Raw genomic sequence first — 17,262 nt, 5'->3', positions numbered from 1 at the left:
ACCGACATAAAGTGGAGTCTACATTGCACTAAGTCGATGCAACTTATGTCACTCAGGGGTGTGTTTTTTCACAACCCTGCGTGACGCACGTTACATCGACTTAAGCGGTAGTGTAGACAAGCCCTGAGCCAGCCTTTCCTCTAACTTCAATGGGAATCAGATGGGACTCCAAATATCCACCTATATTGGTCTATACAGAATTTGGGAACCACATTTGCAGTAAAGATGGGCCCAACCAAAGTCCTAAATCCCAGCACCCACAAACCTTGGAATAATTGAGCCAGATTTCAGCTGTTTATATGTTTCAGATAAAACAGCATTCACAACTCAGTTATGAGCTAGTATGAAAGAGGCCAAATATAGTTCTCCTTGTTTGCCTCCTTCACAATGACCATCCGTTTACAGTAGTAAATTAAAAAATTGGTTCCTGCATTTATGTGGTAGTGAACACGAGCGTCATTTAAACAACTGATCTTGTGGTCACTGCTACTGAACGGCCCCCATCCTAGTCTGCTTATTTATCTCATTCACCTATTTTGTCCTGTAACCTGGAAGATCTTAGGGACCGGAATTGTCATCTATGTTTGTACAGGACCCAGCAGAACTGGTTGTGTCCTTTTGGTGCTCTACAGTATAAGCTTTTAGTAACAGAACAAGCCAATCCTAAAAAAGCGGAGCTCAGATCCGCTTTGAAAATTTAAGCCTAGAGAAAAGAATGCTTATAGTGCAACAAAAAAATGCAGGACCGTGGTCACTCAACCCGCGCAGGGAACCAATTTTACCTCTCTCTAAAAAAAAGCAAATTTGGGGACTTGGAGAAGTGAACCGATTTCTGTTTTAATCCATCTTAAACATATTATACACTCCAGGCTGCACTTCTCCATATCACATTTAGCTACGTGTTCGGTTTTCGTGGCAGAGTAGCTAACATCCGTTTCTAATATACCTTATCACCAGGTTATCCAAGCACTGACCACACTTAATTAGCCCCAGACTCAACAGCATCCCTTAAAAATTTTTTTTTGCCCAACCAATTTTATAAATTTCAATCTTTAGTTATTGTAATTTTTGCATACAGCTGTGCAATGACACTCCTCTATAGCAAAATCTGTAAAACAATACAGTGTTTTTGTAGCCTGGTTGGTCCCAGGATATTAGAGAGACAAGGTGGAGCAGGCAATATCTTCTATTGAACCCATTTCTGTTGGTGAGACAGGCTGAAGAAGAGCTCTGTGTAAGTTCGAAAGCTTGTCTCTCTCGCCAACAGAAATGGGTCCAATAGAAGATATTACCTCACTCATCTTGTTTGTGTAAAGCACTGCTTCTTCTCCTGTGCAGCTATCCTGAGATAATCCCATCTTCACACTAATCCCCTTTAGGGAGGAGAGGATCACAGCAAAAGTAGGAATGGATAATAGCAATAGCCTATAACAAGAAAAAACAGCAATTCCCTTCTCTATCAATTGAATATTCAAGACCAGAACAATCCAATGTGAAGACAATACATCAAGTACCCACTTTTATCATAATATCTAAGGATACCCATTACTATAGTACATAAACCCGTTAGGACAGATGCTTTAAGTTGTGCTGCTAGTGCTAAAATTCTGAGAAATCCACATACAGAAATCAGGAATTAGTTACACCTCCCATGCATTACATATATGCCACACACACGACTGTAAACTACCCCTTCTAAATATTGCTCCTGAAAGTCAGTAATGGTGACGGAATGGTACGAAAAGCTAACTGGATCTGAGTTTGTAGTACGGCCCATCTCAGTCAATACAGTACACATTTTAATATCTGTAAAACTTTATTTCACAAACTTAAGAAGAAAACATGGTAACATTGGCAAATCGAAGGCATATATACTAAATACAAACACAGAATACATTGTTTTGTATAAAGCAAATGCCCAGATCCTTAGTGGAACTTGCAAAACTAAAAAACACACTGTTCCTCCAAGGGCTTTAATTTAAAATAGGATTGCCAGCCTTGGAAGTCCCAACGATTACTGATTTTTGCCTTTCAAACTGGAACCAGGCTGCAGTCTAATTGAAACACATTTTGGATTCCTCCTCTGCTTCCAAGTCTCAGATCCAACTGGAAGGGAAGCTGAGAAAAGATACTATTTTTTCCCCACTCAGACTGTAAGGTCAAATCTGTGACACAACTATACACTTAAAGCTCAGACATTTCTTGAAGCCTTTTCAGTTGTAACAATAGAATGTGTGGTTTAAGAAAGAAGGGAAAGTGCTTTTTGCATAGAACTAGAACTGCTACCCTCACTCAACCCAATCACTGCTAGGGTGATCTGTCATGTTTCAAATGCACACAGAAATAAATAAAACTTAGGAAGAACGTATGGAAAGGTCTTTTTAAAATCAGTTTTCTGTTTTCATGATTCTTAAAAGCTATGGAACATTCCAATTCTCTCTAGAGCAGTTATGCCAACTGATAATATTCCAAGCAGTGGTGTCATTATCAAAGTTGTGGGCCACTTTGTAAGCAAATACAATGCTTGTGATGCCAGACTGAAGGAGATGGCAATAAAATTCTTTTATTCTTTCTCAACATGGGCTGGAGTGGGTGGGGATAGGACAAGCTTCCCACACTATTCTGCCAGTTATCTCAAACTGGAATTGAAGGTACCACTTCTAAGGGCCAGAAGATAGTTCAGTATCCATCCCTTTGGGTGGTGCCAATTAGTGTCACTCTGATTTCCTGATGTTGACACCTGCCCGCTATTAACTGGATCACAGATTCATTTCATGTTGACCAAACAACCTTCAGACAGTCATTACTGGCCCAAGCTGGATTTGAACTGGCAATCTAGAGGGGAAATGCTCCATATCCCAGTTAGCAGTCTCATACTTTTCATTTGTATTAACCAATAGGAAAACTAAGGCTTTTTTTGTTCAAGCAAACTTTAGCAGATGAAACATGGAAGAGGTGCAGGTTTTAAAAGCAAATCTACATTAAACTAGTAAGAATAGATTGTAACAAACTGAATATTTAATGATACACATTTAAAAATATTTTCGAAACACTCATGAAACACTATGTAATTTTTACATGTATAAGTTACTTGGGTATGTCGTCATGCATATGTCCCCCATTTCCTGAAATTCACCATAACTGTAAATACATATTTAGCTGAAAGAAGTGAAGCAGAGAGAGAGCGAGAGAGAGATTTTGTGAAGTGGAGTTTTGAGCAAACGTTAACTGTTCCTTTGTTGCCAATACAGTCTACCCTTTAAAATCTTGGTTCATGACCTGTGTATAACACAGACTGTTAGGGCTCTTTTGCACCAATAACTGTTTGTTGTGCCATTCTAGCTACCAAACACACACACGAAGTGCATACGAGGAAAACTATACATATTATTCACTGGAAAGAGGAAATGCACGTAACATAACATGTTGCTTATTCACAGTGGAGTCACAGCGAGTCATTTTTAAATCTTTTCCCTCCAAGAAATCCAGTTCATATTCTAGCACTATATGCAAAATTCTCAGTTTAAAATTCAAAAGCATTAGAAAAGCACAGCGATTCTAAACCCATGACATTTCCTTTAGTTCCTATACCAAATACAAACTATTTCTTCAAAAATACTATTAAACAGAAGGATACTCCCCCGGTGAGAGCTTATATACCAAGTTTCAGCCTAGATTGAGTGATTTTGGCAACACTGCAAACCTCTGAAAATGGGGATGATTGTGGTGCCACAAAATATTCTGTAAGCGACTTGTCTATCGTTCTGCACGCTGAACTCTCACTGAAGTCGCTAGGAAATCTGCGTGCAACTCAACAGCAGATACAGCCCTGTATCAATTAGGGTCAGGAACCTCTCAAGTGAAAAATAAACCACTTTAAATGGGAGAAAAATGCAGAAGCATCCGGCTTCTGTAGCTAAGTATTATTCAAGTTTAGGTGTAGGCAAACAATTTCTTATGGAAGGAAAAGAATTACATATAATTAATTCAGAGACCAGGAGAGTAATCCTGTCAAGCCGAGACAGTTGAAGATCTTGCCACTGTAAAAGCTGGCAAGCATGGAATACACAAGAAATAAGAGACCCACTTCAATATTCTGCTTAATGGCCAAGCCCTTTATACAAAATTACATATAAAAAAGATCTTTTAAACAACTTAGACACCATAATGAACTAGTCAAATGTTCCCAGACCCTAGCACGCTGACCTTTTGACAGTTACCAAATGTACTCAACGCTGACCTAGTTATTACAGAAATTAAGAGCAGACAGAGCTGAACAAATTCTTAGAACTGTCCAGTAAACCCAACTGAACTCCAACAACAGATTTTATTTTAAATTAAACACTGCAGTTCACAACCCGTTCTACTGCAGCAAGCAACTCATTCTTTGAGCATAGGAACTCTCCCTGAGAAACGAGCAGAAAAACTACTCTAGGGGCACAGTCAGTATTAAATCCACATTTTTAGTTGGGGCCATTAAATTAGAAATGTCTAACACTATTTTCATTTATTGGAGAGTTAAGGATTTTAATGCAAAAGCACCAGACAAGCATTACAGTGAGATGTAAGCTCTATGTACGACATTTCTTGATGTGAGGGGGAAATAGGTGTCAACTGAAGAGCTGAAATGATCTGACTTATATTTGGCCAATCAACGTATACAGGCAAGTGGAAGCACAATGAACGGTGTCAACTCTGGGGCACAGAGATGACAATGACTTTAAAATGCAGGTTGGTGTCCACTTTCACAGGGATTCATGCCTTGGCCATTCTGCTCAGGCAAGGCACTGTAGCAGTAGCCAACAATGTGGTTTGGAGGGACATGAAATAAAAATAAGAGTCAAAGGTAAAAATCATTGATCACGTCAAGTCCGGAAGATCATAAAAACTTGGGGACAAGCAATTTGTGCAGATATGACGACGATAATGCCCTTTTCCACAGGTAGCCTTCTTGGGGCTGTGTCTTGAATCAGGGCAGAAAAGGACTACGGTTTTGACATTCTTGGAGCAAGCTGTGAAAGGGATGTCAGCTTGTCAATGGACAGGCAAGTAGGGCTCTTAAGACAACCATGAGTAGAACACAGCTGGTAAAACAAAATCTTGAAAAAGCATACGCTCCTATTTGTTAATTTAAAGCAGAGTTATGGGCCAAAAATTTCATACCTTTGTCAGAATTGCACAGAAACTAGAGATGCAAGAATAAAATATTCTGTTCTACCTTTCATATGAACAACAAAACTGCTGTCACTACCAGGTTCTTTATTACCTGGAATGGTTGATAACATCAGAGGTAGAATGGGTGGTGGGGCGGGGGCAGATGAGATTTGATGTTGAGGTCATTGACAGGGAACAAATATGAAACACCATAGAGATTTTGCTGTCACTTTGACAACTCCTGAGGCACATCTTTATAACGATTTAAACCACAGTTTTGCGCGCATCATCATATTAGATTTAGTGGGCAAAATTCTGCTCTGTTCATATGTGTAAAACAGGAGTAACTACTGAAGTCAGTGGTGTTCATATGGATTTACACCAGTGTAACAGCTGAATTTGGTTTCATTGCCCTGGCAAAGTTAGAGACCTCTCAAGGCAGACTGGTTGACTTTTCAAGAGCACAGAAAGGTAGGGACAACATATTATTAAACTGGAGACATCTATCACTCTCTGATAAATGCAATTTATAATTGGCAGAAATAATGTTTAATATAAATAAGGCAAAGAGTGACATTTTATTCTTTAACCAGGATATCATGTAATTATTAATACAACATTCTGGGTTGCCTCTCCATGGCTGCAGTTTCAATTAGAGGCTTTTGCTTAGAATTTCTAGCAGGTATTGCTGTAGTGAAAGGTCATTATGAGGTCCATTGAGTTACATGGCTAAAACTAATGGATAAGTGTTTTCAGTTAAACATACGAAATACCTGAAAACCCAATCAGTTGCGTCTCATCGATTCCAAAGGTTCACATCACCTTTTTATTGTTACTCTGGACATCAAAGAACTCTGGAGACCGTCTGTCTGAATATTAAAAAATAAGTTATTCCTCCTTTGATGCTAACTGAAGGTAAAGAAAAAGCTTCAACTGTTCATTCAGTTCGCCGCTGATGTACCATGAATATTAAACAAATCTGACACACACCTGACTGGATACTGACATCTTTACATTCAATGGAATGTGTTTCACTTAACATTATCCAGACAGCAACAGAGCCAAAACTGCATAAAGACGTCCAAGCTGTTTTGGTTATGTGCACCTCTTACAGAGATGGACATGAATAACACAGACTACTAAAACACAGGCATTTGCAAGGCACATACTAAAATGCAATAAAAATAAATCTACCATATATTGTTTGGCATTTTAAGTACATTAAACAGAACAAAAATATCAAGTCAAACAGCACAAAGCTTGCACTCTACAATGTGTAACCGAACTGGCCCTTTCAGGGTGAAGTATGAGTTGGAACCATACTGAAGAGTATTATTTCTATCCAGAAAGGTTACAAAAGTCATTCTTCCAATGAGCAAAAGGAGAGATTTGTTGTTTCCGCCTTTCTGAACATTCTGTTACTGTGTACCAGGGTTCAGTTTGTTTTATTTCTTCCATCCCTTTCTTGAATATCCTTTCATTATGTCAGAAGCACAGTATTCTATTTGTAAAGGCTCAGATGTGTGTCTCGGAAATTTCTTTATGGAGCCACATGCCTCTTTCCAGATGTAACTCCAATTCCTGTGTACCATCAACACCAAGTATAACTTCAGACCAAACAAACAAACAAACAAAAAAAACCCCAAAACCAACCCCCAAACAAACAAAAACAAAACCCACCAAAACAGACAGATCTACAGATCGCACCAAGAAGCAATCTGTAGATTTCTTCATTTCTAATGAAGGTCTATGTTTATTATTTTAAAACGTCCATCTCTGCAGATTCTTAATGCTTCTATCATGTTGCCTAACTGGATATAGTTGAAAAACTGGAGTTCCCTTTTTATGGATGTTTACATGATCAATATTATTACAATTAACAACAGAGATTTCCAAGCAAGTAAAGTTCAGACACCACTTTGCAGAAAAATAGCTAAAATTAGCCCTTGGCTCAAACTATGTTAAAGAAATAGGTTACTAGTGAATTTAGAGTGAGGAGTGCTATCTTTTTAATTAGAATTTTTTTTCAATCTTAATGTAATAAATAAAATGATGCAACTGTAAATAGACAACTTAAATTCATAAGGAAAAGAAAACAGCCTCCCATAGCATAAAAGTGCAGAAATGGGATTTCAGCAGTTTGTGAAAGTGATAGTGTACATTTCCCACTTCTTTCTATTCAACTCTTATGAAGATATTTTTATTTGAAGTCTCTTCTGCAACCGTTTTCTCTTGGTTGCCGAGGATCTTCAAGCCTGTTTACTCACAGCCTGAGAATTTTTAGCTACTTGCCTAACATTAGCCTCCCAATCTGAGAGGAAGTAGTCACCAGAAACAGCTTCTCTGGAAACTTCTCCAAGTGTCCTCTCTTTGGACTAAATGGTTATTTACCAGACATTTAATAAACCCTTCCCCCATCACTAAAGACATTTGTTTTATTCCTTCCACTACAGACACTGATCAGAATTTAAGAGTTAGTTGAGCTTTATAATATAGGAGTTAAGAGGTGCGAGGTCTGTTTAAATGCCAGAGGCATGCTGAAATGCCCCCTCTTCAGATTGGTTACATTCTTCAGGGCTCTAGCTATTCTGACTGGCTATATAGTTTTAATTTGAATCAGTGTTTTTTCCATTCCTGATAGCACTAATAGTTGCCAAGCACAGTTGCATTCACTGAGTTGTTAACATCTATTCATTCAAACTGTCCATAAGAGTTATAGGCACACAATAGGAATAACAGAATCATTGTTTCTAACAGGGCTGTTGGTAGGTTAAGTGTATTTATAAAGGTGGTCATCAAATGAAAGCTTCAGCTCAACATTAGAGAGAGGCTCTTTCCTGTGGCTTAACTGTTGCTATCTATGTAGGGAAGTAAGAGGCAGGAACACAATGGTAGGGTGAAGGCCTCCTCTTGGTATGACAAGTACAGGATTACAAAAATCATTTTAACAACACACGTCAGTTTGCCACTAGAAATCCTTCTGAGTTCCTAATGTTTTGCACAGTGCCCTGGAGCTCCAGGGTCTACCAACTCAAGGATATTTAAGGCACTTGCTTGAACTCTTTTGCCTAGAGAGTTTTGCCACATGAACGGAGGTGCATTTTAGGAGAATACAATCTGAGCAGACCAAAGCTTTTCATTCTTTCCTCAGGAGCATTAGTCTTTGTGATACAATATTCCAGATTGGAACAGGATTACATAAAAATTAATTCCACTACAGTTCTCTTCATAGCATGTTTTGCTTTCTTTTAGTTAGACCAGTATCTGCAAGATCCAAAGAAAAGTGTACATGGAACACTGCAAAGCTGGACATCCCATTACTGACAATTATCTTCTCTGTAGAGGGAGAAATCCCACTGGCATAATTCCACCATTGAAATCAGAGACACTGTATGCTTGTATTGCTGGAAAGGAAAGATCGGCATTTCTATGTGTGCTATGCAGGCAAAGGAAGAAGGGGATAGAGACAAGTTCTACAAGGATAAATTCTTGATTAATCTCATTAGTTATAATGGAAGCACAGAAAATTATATGAAATATAACTCCTTGTAAATACAGTATACTCTTCAAGCCAGGAATTGTATGTGCTAGTCCTTATAATCCATTAGATAAAGTTGGAAGCCACGTTACTGTGTGACAGAGGTAGGCTTAAACAGAGCTTTACACTGAAGAGTTCTTCTGCGCCAGATTTGTCCAGGTGTTGAGAGCACTTTTCGTCAAGTAAGCCTGACAGAATAAAAGCTCCTTTCCCTTGAATATTGTGCACATTAGAGGAGGAAAAATAATGAAGACAGTAACTTCAGTTACTATTAAGATTTTTACTGTATTGGGGTGCAGTGTATATAAGGGTAGAATATTCACCCAGACACTGTGGTTTCTGATAGTAGAGAAAATTGATTATGATGCTGTTTCATCCTTTTCCTTCTCATAGTTCTAGCTGTACATTCAATCCTGTATATGCTACAGCATTATACACCTCAGTCTCTCTTATGGAAATACGAAAACTTCAAGAAGTCTGGATGTAAAGGCAGTTCCTAGAAGGCCAGTTTTATTAGGCTACGTAATTAATTTGGATAACTCAATACCATGGGATATGCCTAGTACACTGGTAACAAGTTCTTGCTTCTAACCTGTGTTACAAGGTTTGTTGGCTGAAGCAGTTTGAGACAATCCATGATAGCGTCACTGACGGTTGGGGGACATGAATGTTGCCAGATTTTAATGAATCTGGGATTAGCATTTCAGTCATGTTTCTGTCTGGCAGGTAGTGATGATTCCACCCTGCAAATCTTTTGGATTAACAAGGTTTCAGGTTTCAAAGTATTTGTAAATTGCTGTAACATACAGCATGACATTCTGCCAGTCTGGACGCTCAGTTCGCACCATTTCATTGATGTCCTGTCACAAAAAGAAGATCAAAATTATTAATTACCACCTTGCAAGTTCATGTCAAAGCAGTGCTCATCAAAGCTGTAAAGCTCCCACTCTGAGAAAAGCTTAGGGAAAGATCTCCATTTTGCTCAGCATGTCATTTGCAAAGTTCAGATGGTGAAAGGTACTTCACGACTTAAAAGTTTAAAACAGTTATTTCTGCGCCATCTGCAAAGGGCTACCATCTCATTGAAAAGCAACATTAACTTTGTGACCTGCAGTTCATGAGTCCAATATCAGAGTATACCTCAGGTTTCTTCTCATTTAATACTGCAAACAATAAAAACAGTTCAGTTTTGAAACACTAGAACCCCAATGCTGCAGTTAATGGCACGCATGCAGATATCTGCAACCGCACATGCACTTTCAATAGCAGGATCAAGGTCTAGCTTTGTAACAAATGTCCTGGCACAAACTTGCTCTCTAACGGTCAACCTTTTTACTTGGTACTGTCAAGCGTCACTTTACAACAGTATAGTGCAGTGGTGGGCAATCTGCGGCCTGCATGCAGCCTGTCAGGTTGCCCACCACTGGTATAGTGATTTCCAAGGTAGATGTTTAACTAGGAAAAATGAGCATTACCAAATCTAGTAAAATATGTAATCTGAAGGAGAGGCAAAACGTGAGGAGTTAATTCCTACCTCACAAAGCTATGAACTGATCTCAAACTATTCTAATTATTTATATTGCACCATAAGTGCGTAAACAGATTTACAAACAAGTAAGATGGATATATCTTGCTCCACAATCTACGCATGGAACCTGTACGCAAAGGAAGGGATTATTAATAGAGTTCAAACAGAAATAGCAATTATTGTGTTAGAGTTCACTTTATGAAAGGAGCTGTGAGTAGTCAAAACACCCTGTTCAAGGAACAACTGAAATAATTTTCCCTAATGTTACCCTCATTAACATTTGTAGACACAATGACCATTTGCCACACAAAACACACAGTGTATGCTGCATATACTGCTAACAAACTTTCCCTTTGAAAGATACAATTTCCTCTTATAAAATTTAATTCAGTTTGGATGTACCTGAGCCTATGAAAGTGTCTGCATGTGTAGGGATTACATTTTAAGATAGTTTTTGGTCAGCCAGTTCCAGGTATCTTGTAAAGTACACTTTCTAGTACCGTTATGTACTGTAATGTCAAGGGAGAGGAAACTGCCTGTGACACTCTGTACCTCGGGGGGACACCCTACACTCCCATGTTCATCCTTATAAAATGATTGTGTGGTATCCAATGCAAAGTTGGTTATGTTGGGTGTCTTCGGAAGGCTCATGATGCACTGAGCATGGCTGTTATAGTGATGTTATAATAATTGTTACAGTAATGTTATAGTAAAGTTATACATTATATTTTGATGTATATAGTTATGAGGCTGAAAATGTATCCTCATGGCTTAAAGCAAGCCCGTGCAAAAACGCTCCAAGAACAGAGAGGTAGTTCACACCTCAGCAGGGCATGGATGGGACAAACCCAGCCCAGCCTCACAGGAACAATGGACACTGGCTTAGGCAGCAACAAAAGAATCTGTTAGACCCTGGAGGGAGTCACCCCCTTCCTTTGGGCAGTTTGGGACTGCAATGAGGTAATGCTCACCTGACCCTGAAATGGGGGGGGGGGGCAAAGCCCAGAGGGAAGAAAGGACATTATAAAAGGGAGAGACATTTTGCCATGCTCTCTCTCTCACACCTACATCTACAGACACCACCAAGCGACTGAAACGCTGAACAAAGAGGAGAGCTTGGCTGAAGGGCAACCAGCCAGCAGTGAGAAGCATTTAAGTTAAGGACATTGAAAGTATTAAGATCAGCTTAGAATGCATTTTGCTTTTATTTCATTTGACCAAATCTGACTTGTTATGCTTTGACTTATAATCACTTAAGATCTATCTTTATAGTTAATAAATTTGTTTGTTTATTCTATCTGAAGCAGTGTGTTTGGTTTGAAGTGTGTCAGAGGCTCCCCTTGGGATTACAAGCCTGGTACATATCAATTTCTTTGTTAAATTGATGAATTTATATAAGCTTGCAGCATCCAGTGGGCATAACTGGACACTGTAAGACGGAGGTTCCTATGGCTGTTTCTGGGACCAGACATATTGGCTAGTGTCATTAGCTTGCAAGTAGCAGGGAGCAGCTTACATGCCAGAGGCTGTGCAGGGGGTTCTTGAACAGGGGATCTCACAGCAGATCAGGGTAAGGCTGGCTCCCAGAGTCAAGGACTGGAGTGGCCTAGCAGATCACTGGTCCAGACAACACCAGAGGGGAACATCACAGTGCCATTTTACTGTAGCTAACTGCATGCTGGCATTTCTACAGCTGCTCTCAATAGTCTATTTTTATATCTGCATTTGGTAAAAATCTTCACATTTCAAAACCACTAACTTCTGAGGTATTTAAAAATTCTCAGTAGTTGCATCTCCATTGTGAACAAATACAATGGCTGGTCAGAGGTTTTGATAAGGATCAAGGAAAGTGCTATTTTTAAATGTCTGACTATATAGCATTGTGAATCGCTAACTCAATGGCAGCTTTGCTAGAATCCCAGTTACACAAGTCCTAATGAGTTATTTAAATTCTTTTTCTGCTCCTGGCAATTCTAGCTGAATTGCTGGAGACATCTACCAGGGCTTGGGTTTCTTCCAATTCAATGGCTTCAGAAAAGTCTTCCTCTTCTGATAATTATTTTCATAATGACAATTAGTAATTCTTTTCAACTCTGCTCAGGAATTTCTTCTTGTAGGAATTACAAAGCCTCTTAACTATTGTTAGAGAAACAGTTTCACAGTTAAACTTAATTCATTACAGACCTAGTATCAAATTTTCTATTAATGTTGCCAGTGCTTGATTATGAAGACAAAGAAAGCCCCTCTATCCAACAATAGTTTGGACCATTTGCTGGTCTAACAGATGGACCACAGAAATCATGACCTTCCTACTTTATTGAAAAAAACAACTTTCAAGGGTTTGATTTGCACCTTCAGAATTCTACTAAATTCAAACAATTTGAAATGTAAACCCAAATCTAGAATGTAGGTTGTACCCATAGTTCCTTAAGCCACCAGCACAGACAAATACTAGGCTGTGTAAGAAGCCTAGTATGTCTGCCCTGCAGACTTCCCAGGCCAGAGTATCTGTGAGCAGTTCACCTGTACTCTATTTTAGCTTGGCTGTATTGTTTTGAATATTAATGGTTTCTTTATATGCTACAATTTGTCACAAGACAAAATACCTGCCCTGTCAAGGAAGAAGCCAAGAAAAACAGAAAAATTCAGGAGAACAGTAATGTCTACATGGAAAAGCAGGCTTCATACAAAATATACAACCATTTTACAAATCACTCTGGGGCAAATTAACTGTCCTCATTATATTGCTTCAGGCCCAAAAACAGTAATCTTTCTGTCACAGAGGTTCATTGTGCAAGGTATAAAAGACATTTAATAAACAGGACATTATCCATTTAACTTAACACTTACCAGAGTGGATTTGATGCCAACACTTTCAGCTGCCTGAAAGGCCAGAGTGAAGTTTCTTCTCTGTAAATGTAATGCAACATTTATATGAAAACAGAAGGGAAACTACTTAAAATTTAACGGACTTGCTGCTTGAAAACATTTCTAATAAAACCCTGTATTGACTTCAGCTAGAGTTTATAACGAAATCACATTTATAAAGATAGATTTCAGAGTAGCAGCCGTGTTAGTCTGTATTCACAAAAAGAAAAGGAGTGCTTGTGGCACCTTAGAGACTAACCAATTTATTTGAGAATAAACTTTTGTGAGCTACAGCTTCGATGAAGTGAGCTGTGGCTCACGAAAGCTTATGCTCAAATAAATTGGTTAGTCTCTAAGGTGCCACAAGTACTCCTTTTCTATTTATAAAGATGTGTCACAGGCATCATTCTGTACTAGGGATACATGAATGTCTGTAGGAAGTATTTACTACCTGCTGGATTGGGGTAAAGATTTTTCAACAATGCTAGGACAGTGATAACTGAGGACTTTAATTTGCCACAGATAAAATTAAAAAAAAAAAAAAAACCCCCACAAAAGCCAAAGTATCAAATAAGTAGGGAAAGAATTTTGTTAATTCTGGAGAGGGATATGTTTTTACATCTGTTTGTATAAGAAAGATGCAGCTATAAGGGATTGCATTTTAAATTAAATGTTATCAAATAAGGAGAATAAGTGAATACTGAGCAAAGTTTGAGAAATAGTAAGTTTAATAAGATTCTAAACTTCAACCATTAGAGGAATTGTTCAAATAAGAGGTAAATATAACTTTTAAAACTTCATTTGATAAAAGTACAATAGCCTGGCAATGGTAATCAATAAGAGGTACTTGTAGCCACTTTTATAGAGGTGGTGGAGATGCACTCAGGAGAAATATATACCTTTATTAATCTATTCTAGGTAATCCTATAGCACTCCTTAGAGTAGTAACAGATACCATATGAAATAAATCTTTATACCAATGTCCAATGCAGCTCATGGAGGATTCTTCTCTTAGCTCTTACCAGTCTTAGTGTTTATGTAAAACCAGATATAACTTTAATATCAATATGGATACATGATAAAGATTAAATTGAATTTCAAATAAAATATAGCTCTACACAAGTAAAAAGCTGCAGCATTAAGTCTTAGAAGAAACAGAGGGCTGTAAAGAGGATATTTAAAGAGAAAAAAGGAAAACATAAGATATTAAGAAACAATTATTTAATATATACCAATGGACTGAACAATAAGAATCAGGTGATTCATTAAGGTGAAAAATTATTTAATTGTCTATAAAAATGGCAAAAGTAATAAATTATCTGCATCTGTTAAGAATTTTTTTTTGCATTTGTCACGGAGATTATTAACAATGCATCTCTGGAAGATGTCTCTGTGGGTACGAATTACAACACATTGGAAAAAATTTGAGATTATTCTTTTTCCCAATTTATCTTTAACTTTTTTTCCTCTAAAACACTGATTTTAAATTTTGCTCTGGAGGAAAGCAATAGACACCCTGAACAATATGGGATGGAAGCATGTTCAACAAAAAAACATCCTATCACCCAAAAAAAGGGAATAAACTACTCCAAAGCACACAAGTTGCTGAATTTCAGACCTTTAACATTAAACAACAGGGAACATTTTGGTTAAAGACTACTGAATGCTATCACCTCAACTGAAAGCCCTTTCCACCCACTGTTTGTTATCTCCTCACGTTAAAATTTATGGGTTTCAGAGTATCAGCCATGTTAGTCTGTATCCGCAAAAAGAACAGGCGTACTTGTGGCACCTTACAAACTAACAAATTTATTAGAGCATAAGCTTTTGTGAGCTACAGCCCACTTCATCGAATGCATAGAATGGAACATATAGTAAGATATTATATATACATACAGTTAAGTTGGAAGTTGCCATACAAACTGTGAGAGGCTAATGAGTTAAGATGAGCTATTCTCAGCAGGAGAAAAAAACTTTTGTAGTGATAATCAAGATGGCCCATTTAGACAGTTGACAAGAAGGCGTGAGGAACTTAACTTAAGGAAATAGATTCAATATGTGTAATGACTCAGCCACTCCCAGTCTCTATTCAAACCCAAGTTAATGGTTCTAGTTTGCATATTAATTCAAGCTCAGCAGTTTCTAGTTGGAGTCTGTTTTTGAAGCTTTTCGGTTGCAAAATTGCCACCCTTAAATCCTGCTGATAATAGCTCATCTTAACTCATTAGCCTCTCACAGTTTGTATGGTAACTTCCAACTTATCTGTATGTGTGTATACATAGAACATATGCATAGAATGGAACATACAGTAAGATTATATACATATCTATCTTACTATATGTTCCATTCTATGCATCCGACGAAGTGGGCTGTAACCCACAAAAGCTTATGCTCTAATAAATTTGTTAGTCTAAGGTGCCACAAGTACTCCTGTTCTTCTTAAAATTTATGTTCGCTCATTGAAGTCTTCTTAACTTTGTCCCAAAGTTCTCATTTGTCCAATGGCCTCAAATAATTGATAGGTCTTAATTTTATAACCACGCTTAACTAATTTAAGTAATATAGTCATGCTCCCATTTACAATTTTAATGCAACAAGTAATCCCAATTTTGTTTCTCTACCGTTGCATGCCCATCCATTCTATGTATTTTTTTTAATCTGTCTTAAGTTTTTTTTTTTTAAGCTTAACTATATTTTCAGTTAACATAGGCTAAACTGGATATTATAATACTGTACCTTGTCCTGGCTGTTCAGTTCTTGATACGGAATGTGAGCTGGGAGGTAAGTATGGAGGACTGCACAGAAGGCCAACCCATCATTCCAACTGCTGCTGAAGTTTGTGATGTCAATATTCTTTAAGGGAAAAAAAGAGTCTATAAATGATAGTAGATTACCATTTAATACTGCTTTAGAATTTGACCTAAGTGATTAGAAAATTATTACTTGTGTTGTACCTTTTACCAAAAGAATGCCAAAGCACTTTAGAAACGGAGATGCAACGAAAACTCTTTCAACTTCAGTGCTGAAATGGTCAGAGACCAGAATCCAACACTACTGAGGGTGACAAATAGACCAGCACAGGAAAGGCAGATTAGTTCTGGAACTTAATTTGCCTTACTATCCACAAAAGATACATGACACACGTTAGCAAATGCTTTTGTGTTCCTTTTAGACAGTAATGTTTCAGTGAAGAACATGTTAAGACACAAGCAGAAACAAATTATAGATACATACGTCTGGCCTGGTTTTGAAACTCCAAAAATATGCCAAGCTGCTATGATGTGTTTTCAAAGCATGGGAAGATCAGATTTTCTCATATTCTACTGTATTACTAATTACGCAAAAGGATCAATCAATGAATACAGATATTTTCTTTCCAAATAAGGTGATAATTTTCATTAGGTAGCTGATGCAAAACATTATACAAACCCTTGTATAATTTACAATGCTGCCAAGTTACGTGAAATATCAGACCTCTTCTATTTCAACTAATTCCTGTTGAAAGATGAGCCACTGGAATACCCAGACATGAAATATGGCAGGGAACCAGTTCCTTGAGTAAGATATAGAAGTAAAATCCTTATTTCTTCACTCTGCCATCCCACACACCACAAATCTTTCTGTCCCAATCAGGAGCTAAGTGGAACAGTTAAACAATTCCCTTTATTCCACAAGAGTTTGTACACAAAGTTGTTGAAAAGAGTCTATGGCCTCTGCCAAAGGAAGTTAGGAACAAGATGCCTGAGTGAGCTTTCTAAATCACTGTGCACTTGGCTGCTGTCAGGAAAATAATGGTAAAGAGGTTACTGCCACCCAAATGGATGGCAGTGAGTTTAGATTCTTTTATTTAAGAACCAGTTAAAAACTGCATCTACTGACCTATCATTTGAGATCTGTATGGGGAAATGTAAACTTCTATATGCCAAGTGAACCCCTCCCTTAACTGGACTAGACAGCTCTGCTATTGCTTTATATTTGATGTTGCACTAAAACAGAAACAATCTGCAGTCACAGAATCCAAGAAACAGCAGATAAATCAACCTTTTCCCTCACAACAGTAATACCAATCACACCTCTTCACAAAAGGCTAATTCTAATCACTCCCTCTTGTTTAATCTCAATCAGAAAAGAATGTACAATACCAAACAGGATAAAAACTAAAGACAATGCAACT

At 37.8% G+C, this 17,262-nt stretch overlaps 1 protein-coding gene across 10 annotated transcripts in view; it reads right to left on the bottom strand.

The window, feature by feature from the left end:
• Window positions 1-1,797: 1,797 nt before the first annotated feature.
• SPECC1L (sperm antigen with calponin homology and coiled-coil domains 1 like) overlaps window positions 1,798-17,262 on the bottom strand; it is a 113,925-nt gene continuing 98,460 nt past the window's right edge. For all 10 annotated transcript variants that reach the window (XM_048821107.2, XM_048821104.2, XM_075120248.1 and 7 more), the window contains 3 exons: window positions 15,825-15,941; window positions 13,071-13,130; window positions 1,798-9,552 (listed from right to left, as the gene is read on the bottom strand). In XM_048821107.2, coding sequence (XP_048677064.1) covers window positions 9,463-9,552; window positions 13,071-13,130; window positions 15,825-15,941 — 267 coding nt within the window. In that variant the 3' untranslated portion in view covers window positions 1,798-9,462. The remainder of the gene's footprint in view (window positions 9,553-13,070; window positions 13,131-15,824; window positions 15,942-17,262) is intronic.

The sequence above is a fragment of the Caretta caretta genome, chromosome 15 (assembly GCF_965140235.1).
Source record: "Caretta caretta isolate rCarCar2 chromosome 15, rCarCar1.hap1, whole genome shotgun sequence".
Classification (NCBI taxonomy): Eukaryota; Metazoa; Chordata; order Testudines; family Cheloniidae; genus Caretta; species Caretta caretta.
This window is presented reverse-complemented; position numbering and strand designations above follow the sequence as displayed.